This window comes from Sitophilus oryzae, unplaced genomic scaffold (genome assembly GCF_002938485.1).
Source record: "Sitophilus oryzae breed Bouriz unplaced genomic scaffold, Soryzae_2.0 scaffold_1576_pilon_pilon, whole genome shotgun sequence".
Taxonomy (NCBI): Eukaryota; Metazoa; Arthropoda; class Insecta; order Coleoptera; family Curculionidae; genus Sitophilus; species Sitophilus oryzae.
This window is the reverse complement of record NW_022146254.1, coordinates 8466863-8476741: the sequence shown is the minus strand read 5'-3', so window position 1 is coordinate 8476741 and position 9879 is coordinate 8466863. Positions and strand designations below refer to the sequence as shown.

Genomic DNA, 9879 nt, shown 5'->3' with positions numbered 1-9879 from the left:
CAGTTTATCACAAGCGAATAGTCTACAGTTCTACTGAAATATTCGGAAATTTCAGCAACAAAAAAGCAAAACTCACGCGTGCAACAAGTAAACTCAAAATCACGAAAAAAAGGTTCAAATAAAAAAAATAACCTGAACAGCCCAGTTTGGTCCGAGCAACTGAGTAGACAGCAGACTTTATTCGCTAAATAATTTTACTGCCATTTTATCAAAGTCTATAAAATTTATGTTGTTCATAGGTACTATTAGTAATAATACACAAATTTTAATATCTTTATTGCTTTCAAGTTAGCCATTTAGTTAGTCATATTGTTCGATATATAAAATCTGATTAATACATAATAAAACTTGCCTAAAACCATACTATTTATTTAAAAGTTATAGCCAGTAAAAAGTGGGACGAAATAAAATGATAACACTATACACTACATAAATATCTTGACAAAATATTAACATTTATTATTAATATAATTAAAAAAATTGTTTTTTTGTCAACTTATTAAGGGTCGTTGTGTATTCACTAAACCACAGGCAATAGTTGTTATAATATAGTCTAATTGAGAAATCAAGTTAATGTGGATGTAAGCGTAATGTTTTAACACTTCAAACTCTCTTAAACGCCTTATAACTCTTTCGATATAGATTCTTATGGAGACTTAGATTTTTGATATAGCTTCTACGATGCCTATCCTATAAAGGATTTCTTCTAGGATTTCTTGTTTTATGGGTAAACAAGATTTTGAAGTACTGGCTTCACACAAAACATCTTGAATAATACCTTGACTTGCCCTCTTTATAGCACCTATTCGTACAGTTTGGGGATAAGCCTGTTTTCTATCTTGGTGACAAGCAAACATTTTTTGCTTGTCACCAAGATAGAAATCAATCTGTCAAATTTGTCATTTGTTTTTGAACATACACCATTTTCCATTCCATATAAATGGCACATTATATTTTGCTCCAACTAGAAAAAAAGTACTTATTTATAAACTCCATAAAAATTAAAGTGAGGTTAGTTCAACACTTAACCTAGTGATGTGAATAATCTAATTTTTTGCACCATCGAATAATTAGTAATAATTCATATTTCACAATCGAATTAATAATTCGAATTATTTAGTAGTGTTATTAATTTAACCTTAAAATAAATTCGTTCCAGCTAGTGCTCGTCTAGGGGCTATTTTAAACAAATTCTGAACCATTGCCATACCTATATTCTATCACTGAATAAAAAATAAAAAAAAATATTCTTTATTCAATGTATTCTATTAACTGTGCCGAAGCCGTTTAATAAATTAAACCATAATTTAAAGTTTTAAATTTAAAAGTGCCGAGTTTATGATTGTTTCAGTTCCTATTGAAAAAAGCTCATATCTAAAATAAAAGCTTCTTCTAAAACGATATAAGTATGTCCTTGTTTACGTGCGGTTCGTATTTCTTTTTATTTTATCAGTTGCAATCAATAATTATTTAGATAAAAGAAGAAAATTAATTTCAGTGTTCGGCAGGTGTTCGGTGAAATTTGGGTGAGATGGAAATGAACCAAATAATAGTAGTATTCTTTCGTTCTGAACGAAATGAAAATTTTCACTTAAACTGATTTATTCCTACGTGGTATAGGAAATAACAATGATTTCTGGATTTTTCTATATCAGATCGTTCCTTTCTTTGTCGATTCCCTTTATAAATCACTTTAAGTGAAAATTTTCAGTTCGTTCAGAACGAAAGAATACTACTAATAGTAATAGTACTATACTAATTACTAATATAATATTCGTATTCGTCCATAAGAGGTTATGTTTTATATTCATTTGTAATTCGGTTACCACAGATATAATATAAAATACTACTAATTTTTATCTCGATTATATCGAAAAATATAATTCGAATTAGTTAGTTTTAATTTACTATCGAATTAGTCGTATTATTTAATTCGAATTTTCCCAACACTAACTTAACCTTAGGAAACTATCGTTTTATATTTGTATTTCTCAACTAAATCAAAAATAAATTTGTAATTTAACTAATTTGTATTTCACTTACTTAGTGCTTTTCAAGTTCAACTTAAGGCTGGCGTCTTATTTTCTAGAGCCATATTTTTCGCTGTTTCTCTTCGATAGGCTAATGTTAAATGTTTTTCCAGGAGTGGAAAGTGTCGTATTTTTGCAACCTGGTACCATACAGTATCGATAAATCATTTTGCATTCGAAAATTAGTAAAAAACCTCGTCGAAAGTCGTAACTGAAGAGAATGTCAAAACAAAATAGTACCTCGTGACGTCACTATCGTAAGCGAGGTCAAAGCCGACGTTTTAGCGGGCTTCTCATCAATTTGAATCTTAACCATTTATTACGGCATTAATACACCAGATATTTAAAAAATATTTTGCAGAGATGCTTTTTGGGTCTAAATGATCATTTTAAGCCTATAAAAATACCCGCAAGGGGCCTATTGCTGTGGCCTGACACCCAGCACGGAGTAGCCCCGCCTTGACGCAGCCAGGACAGTGCTTCTCGGCATTCCATCTGACACTCTGACTCTGTATCATGACTCTGTATAAAATAAAATTATTGATTTTTTAAAATATTATTCGCATACTAGGGAGAGGAATATCAGACGACGAACAGAGATGATATAGGTGTTAGGTAATAGCTTTTAGACTACCATTCGAGACGCATTGATGTTACTTTGGTTTGTAAGTCTTGATTATTGTGACAAAGGATGTTATCCAAGGTAGAATTAATGTTTCCTCATTATTTAACTAATGTTAACTAAATCATATTATTTTGTTTTCCTGTTGTAATATTCTGTTCTAAAGCTTTTCTTTATTTATTTGATATGACAAAGATAATATATAACATGTGTATGTATTTAATGGATTCGATTTATGCTGTGAATAATTTCAGTTTAAAGGTAATCTAAGTAAAATCGTTTATTGTTTTTGGTTCAGTGTGACAATAAGGGCCTTGTTGAATGTTTTAACATTTTTCGACCGTGACTGGGCGAATATCTGAGCTCACAAAAGAGCAAACAAAAACAATAAAGAGAATAACTCATAGAATAACTCATAATCTAGAGATATTTGCAACTTTAGCTTCGAGACTCGCAACAAGAGACTTAGTTCCTGCTTGGTGGAGACCTGTTAAACTAACAAAAACCTCTTCCGTTTTGAATATAATGAATGTGACATGTTTTGAATGTATGAAACTAAAAACCTTGGTATGAGGATTTTTTGGATAAAAACCTTGGTATGAGGACAGTTTTTGTATTATTATTATTTCTCTTTTATTAAAGTTCAGAATAGCATAGTTGTTCTAGTAGCAAGTTTTCTATGCTGCGACTTTTTAGTTGTGAATACCAGGCCGAGTACGGCACTTCTTTCATTTCATTTAATAAAATAAGTAGGGAATAAGCTGGGAATAACCAAGAAAGACCGTAAAAATAGAGAGGATACGACAAAAGACCCAGGTAATAGATGTTATCCACAGAATCAAATCCCTCAAGTAACAGGAAGGACGAACAACAGATGGACCACAAAAATTACAGCATGGTACCCACGAGGAATTAAGAGATCTAGAGGAAGACTAAACCTGAGACAATAGACAACAAGAGGCCAAACTACAAAGAGAGTATCTAAATATGGCGGGAGGCTACTCTATAATTGGAAATGGTTGAACAAGCTGGGAATGGTGATGACATAAATATGACTTTTTTTCTTTATATCTTGTGGCTTGTGGTATATATGAGCGAACGAACATCGTGTTTTAGCTTTTTCTATGAGCTATGTTAATCGTTCAAAAGCATAGACTATGGTTATACATTACATACATACATATAAGAATCAGTTGCAATTAGATAAAATAAAAACGCTTACAAATTAACGTTAATAGAAAAGTTAAGACGTTTTGCAATTTGCGAAAATTATGTTTTATACAAAATGAAAACACCGTTTATTTACTTAAAATATTTCATCATTCATATCTCCTGACTAATCCTCTTCAAATAAATCGAATGCTTAAATGTCAAAACTTTTTATTGTATATTAAAAATTCTAGAAATGTTGTGCAACTATTACATTGGAAGGGCGGGGGGGAGAGGGTTAGGTAGAAACCAGTTAGGTCCTAAATTAAAATGTGATATACAAACAGAATTTCTTAGTGCACATGTGTTTAACAGTCCTGCTTAATAGAGGTGGGTAAAGATTGAACGATTCCTTCATTTGAACGTGTATAAAAAATCAATCGTGAGAGTCAATTCACCTCTCTAAATGCAGTTCGTTCAATTTTTATATGTTTTTTAGCGATTTCTATAGAACAGATTTGTTTTTTTTATGTCTTCATTCTACCTTCACCACATACATACATAAGAACATACCAAGCAAAAACTACTGTTATCAAAATGACTAACCATTGTCTTTAAATATCAAAATGTCAAATAACATTTTCAATTATACAGGGTGTTTCAAAAACATGTGCCACCTCTCGTGGGGAGATTCTTCACGAGATTCTTCATATCAACATAGGTCCGATTCTACTTTGCTTCGTTGCTACAGGGTGTTAAATTCTGAGTAATCTTTTGATTTATTATAATTTTCTTTCAAGTACATTTAGGGATTCAAATGAAATTTTGAGGGTAAAAGTTACTAACATATTTTAATGCTAAAAAAAGTGTCGATAAATTCACCAGGGACGTGCATATGGGTTATCACTGGAATATTTTTCAAGAAACACCTGTGCACCACTGACTTTTTTCTTTTGATATCAAAGTTGTGTAGGCCGTTTAATGCCAATTAAAAGTTATCACTTGAAGTTTTGTCGAATTCGGCCTCCTTGGTGAGATAAACGCAATTTTATTAATGACAATTAATAAAATTAATAAATTATATACTATTTTACCTAATTTATTATTAAATATTATTACTATTAGCTATTATGACTATTTTTCCAAACTAGAGCAATTTCAAATAAAAAAATTATGATATTTAAGATAATTACAAAAAACCTAATTTTAAAAAATTTTAGCATCCTGTAACTCTAAAACTATGCATTTTCATACCCATGTTTATAGGAACTTTTTGTCACATTTTTTGATGAGGAATCAATGAGTCCTTATTTAAAACTTCCGCAAGTTAATAATATTATTTTTTTTAAAGGTTGCTGTTAGACTTGAATCAAGGCAAATTAAAAAAATTCCGTTTATCTCATCAAGGAGGTCGAACTTCACAAAATATCAAGAGACTACATTTAATCGGAATTAAACTGCTTACACTATTACTCTAACAAGAGAAAAAAGTCAGTGGCGTGCATGCTTTTTTTAGAAAAATATTCCAGTTATAACCCATATATGCACCTCCCTGGTGAATATGTCAACACTCTTTTAGCTTTAAAATATGTCACATTTACAGTAACTTTACCCTCAAAATTTCATTCGAAACGCTAAAAGTACTTGGAAGAAAATTATAATAAATCGAAAAAATATTAAGACTTTAACACCCTGTAGCTACGAAACAAAGCAGAATCGGGCCTATGTTGATATGAAGAATAAATCTTATTTTTATGTGAGGAATCTCCCCACGAGAGATGGCACATGTTTTTTGAAACACCCTGTATATTTAGTAAACTTTTCATATCAACCATCAATGAAAGCATAAAATACCGTTATATTTATCTTTTGAAACTCTTGAAACTGAATAGTGTCAAGAGTTTCACTCTCATCGCTAAGTAATATTACTTAGAGTACTATTTTTACTATTAAAGAAATTTTTTCATTGAATCGCATTCTTCAAGTATTTATGATATTAAGTACGTTTATCTTGGAAAACGGGAACCCCTGTATTTTTTTATTTATATTATTTATTAATTTATATTTAGATAACAATATTTTTCTAACTAATAAAACCAAAAGTGTTATAGATTACTGTTACGGTTGTAGTGTGAACGTTAAACTATGGCGACGATGAACACCTTAACTTTTAAAATATTTATTGTATTTTTATGTTTGTTTGAATTTAGTGCCGGTAACAAAAAATGCGATGTAGAACAAAAGCTTCTATGTCGGAAGCAAACTGATTGTTCCAGCTGTATTAGAGCCCATGCTTGTTGTAACTGGTGTTATCACCCAACGGTAAATATAAATTATGTATTAATATTTATATAATTTATTTATCTTATTGGAAAACTTAATGCATCTCCCTTTATGAAAATGCACTATTATTGTATAGTTTAAGAAATAGTTATTTGTATAACTAGTGCTAAAAAGGACAATTTGTAGCACGACACATGAGTTTTGCAGCTCGAACCGAAGTCGGGAGTTGCAATCATGCTGAGTGCAACAAATATGCTTTTTGTACATGTTGCACACAACGTTTTCTACGGTCTACGATCGAATTGAACCTATACATCCTTAATGTTGTAATCCTGTTTCTTTGCTGTTATCGACTGTCCTTCCTTAGCCACACTTAACTTATGCTCAATTTCCTTAAAACATTCTAAAAACTTGAGTAAATTCCCTCTAACTAAATGATTTGTTCCTCCACTATCAATAACAAAACTTATCTGGTTTTGGTTCACTACAGATGATGCAGATTCAGTAGTCATAAATGAGATATGCTCGTCTTCTCTCTCTTTTGATATTTCTTGAGCACTATGAGCATTATTCCTAACCTAACCACTAACAATAACACAAATATTACTTTTTTTAATTTTTTTTGCGTTCATCTTAATTTAAATGTCGCAGTTTGAACAATTCACTAAAGTAATTGAAATAAGATTATAAATTTCCATCTTGATGGAAAGAAAATACTGCCGTCACAGGAAGTCCAATATCTGGGAATAGCCTTGGACTGGACAGTAAATTTCTCTGGAACAGGCATATTAAAAACAGTACCAGCAAAGCTACAAAGGCTCTCATGATATCCAGAAGACTGGTATCAAATAGATGGGGCTGCGCCCCTAACATTTTGCGCTGGATACATTTTGATAACCGTAATATTAAGACCCATGATTACTTACGGAGCAGTTGCTTGGTACATAAAACTAGAACAACATACAGCAAGGCAAAACCTGTGCAACGTACAGAGATTGGTATGCATCTGCATCACAGGTGCTATGAGAACATGCCCAATAGCAGCAATGGAGGTCATCCTATAGACTTAACACCACTGCATATTGTCGTCGGTAGTAATGCCAATGCGAAAATGATTATAATGGTCATTGATGGATTTAGTACTGGAAGAATTTCCAGGTCAGGGGCTTGGAACACCCTCAATAAGAAAATTCCTCTCCGCCAACTCCCAGTGGATGACATATCAAGAATTTACAACTTTGAGAAACACCTTACTGCAGTATATAAATGTCCTATTCTGCGGGTGCCCGTTCACCAAGCGATAGAAGGCAAGGAAAAAGTTTACCGATCTAGGTAGAAAAAGAGCAAATACTTCACTAACTGGACCAGAACCATTCTGCTTTCCAAGCGGAAACCAACTTAGAGCGGAACTGAAGAACTTGAAAGAATCCATCCGTAACCTGGAATGGGTGTCCTCCAACGGTCTAATACACTCGAATAAGTTCCTGAGAACTTACAACCGAGAAAAATAAAAAAAAATCCTTGATTTAAGTAAAAACAATCTTTGGTTTGTCACGTGGTTTCTAACAGGGCACTGTCTCCTTAACGAACATTTCAGTAGATTGAAGCTGAGAAACAACGGCGAATGCAGATCCTGTGGGGAAACTGGGAAAACGCCAGAACACTTTATCACTGAGTGTGTCGAGACGACGCGACCGCGACGTGCCGGTCGCACATTTACAATGCCTCCTATGTGACACCGATTCACTCAAAGACAATCCACTCCAAAAGCAGGACAAAAAATGTACCGAAGTGCGCCGCGGAAAACCTTGCTAAACGTATTTATTTATTAACGAACACTTTTCTTGTGTAGGTATGAACTTAACCTAGTAGATACTGTAATTTAGACTGTAGTTAATACCGTACCGAAAAGAAAAGAAAATAAACAAAAACGAACCAACAAACCAAAACATACCTATCCAAAGCAATCAAAACACGCTGTAAGCTAAAACGCGTCTGTTTACGAATTCCAATTGCCGACTACTTTTCAAATATAGCTAGATTTTACAATATTTTTCAGTAAATGAAAATGGTGGTACACTTCCGCTTTTCTGCGTGTCTACGTTTAGAAAAATTTCTAGAATGAAAAACAGAAACGTATTTTCATATACTCTTTTTGCACTGTACGAATATGTATCCAGCTTTAAGGCACGCGTGATCGCCTTGCCCGATGAGGGATTGGAGTGCATTTTGCTGCAGTGCAATCGTTGTCATATAGGAGGCATTGTAAATGTACAAACCGTCTTCAAACCGTTCGTGTCATAAACTTTGGTTTGATGTTTGTTGTTTGAACAGCTAATGTCAAAGTTGGAGAGCTGGCCTCTGTGGAGCCGTCTGAGACAGGGCCGTATCTAGACCAAGATTTCGGGGGGGGTTTGACTTGGAGGGGGGGGGGGTACAAAAGCTGCTAGGAAAAAAGCATAATAAAAAAATCGCTTTGGGTTACACTCAAATCTTAATTGAAAATAAAATTTTAAAAAAGTAACAGATAAAAATTATTAATCTTAAAGGATATAAACTGGTCTTTTCCCTGGAAAAACGATTGACCACCTCTTCGATATCGATATTTATTTCTCTATGTACGCTTAATAGAGGAAGTCCTGTCAATCGCTCCTGACCTGTAGAGTTACGTAGGAAGTCCTTAATCGTCTTATGCCGCAACCGCACATGCGGCATTTAGCGAACTCCCAGCGCTCGTCAACTACCGAACGCTCGTGATCGGACTTCGCCTTTCCATCCACACATGCGGGCTCTGATAGCAACAACATAGAGATGAGCGCTCGTTCTCGTCGCCGATCGGGTCGCCGAACTCCGACTTCTTCATCCACACACATAGGAAATCGGCGAAGCCCCGATCGGAGATCGCCGAATACCGCATGTGCGGTTGCGGCATTAGGGTTAAAAAGACCTTTCTGGTGTAGCTGTTGACGCTGGTAGAGTTGCTACGATCATTAATAAAATGTATATATTTGGAAATATACACTGGTTACAATCCGATTATCGTTTCGATGGCGTTTTTAGGTCGGTCGACTGCAGGTAGCTGCTTCCATTTTTACCGCCACAAGTCTAGTTCTGCCGCTAAAGTGTCATAGTCCAAGATTTCTTTGTCTAATAGCAGAACAATAACAAACGTTAATCACGTTAATGACCAGCAAAACACACAACATTCAAAATCTTGTCCTTGTCAAACTTTTGCTGTTTTAAACACTTGAATGTTGAAAGTCGAAAATTGAAAATGACATTTGCTTTCAAAATGGAAAAGTGAGGTTAGGATGTATAATGTATATTCATCAATGATTAAAGAATACAAGGACAAATAGCACCCGAAACCAAACTGTGACCATTCTTCCAAACAGTGTCGTAGCACATATTTTACTTAACATTGCCGCTTGAAGGGATATTTATATTTTTGATATTATATGTTTTCACCATGGTACAAAGAAAACAAGGTATGATCGATAGCGGCTCCAATTTCGTTAAGTTTGCGCATACCACCTGTGACGTCATACGCCATACAAAAAAATATCCATATTGTTCAATTGTCACTAATAAAAAAAGACATAAAATAGGGAAGAATTAGGACATAACCCCAAAAGTTATGTTTTGACATCGAGCTTGACATTTGAAAAATTATTTTCACATTTTGACACAATCAAATTTCACAGATGACACAATCTCTTTGACAATTTGAAATTGGCGCGCAGAGCTTGCCGACCAATGGTGCCGTTTATCACCTGTGACGTAGTAACCAACCCG

General features: G+C 33.8%; 1 protein-coding gene across 3 annotated transcripts in view; it reads left to right on the top strand.

The window, feature by feature from the left end:
• The first annotated feature begins 5904 nt into the window (after positions 1–5904).
• The window catches only part of LOC115879250 (integrin beta-nu-like), a 49290-nt gene continuing 45315 nt past the window's right edge, over positions 5905–9879 (top strand). For all 3 annotated transcript variants that reach the window (XM_030895957.1, XM_030895958.1, XM_030895959.1), the window contains exon 1: positions 5905–6123. In XM_030895957.1, the coding sequence (XP_030751817.1) occupies positions 5947–6123 (177 nt within the window). In that variant the 5' untranslated portion in view covers positions 5905–5946. The remainder of the gene's footprint in view (positions 6124–9879) is intronic.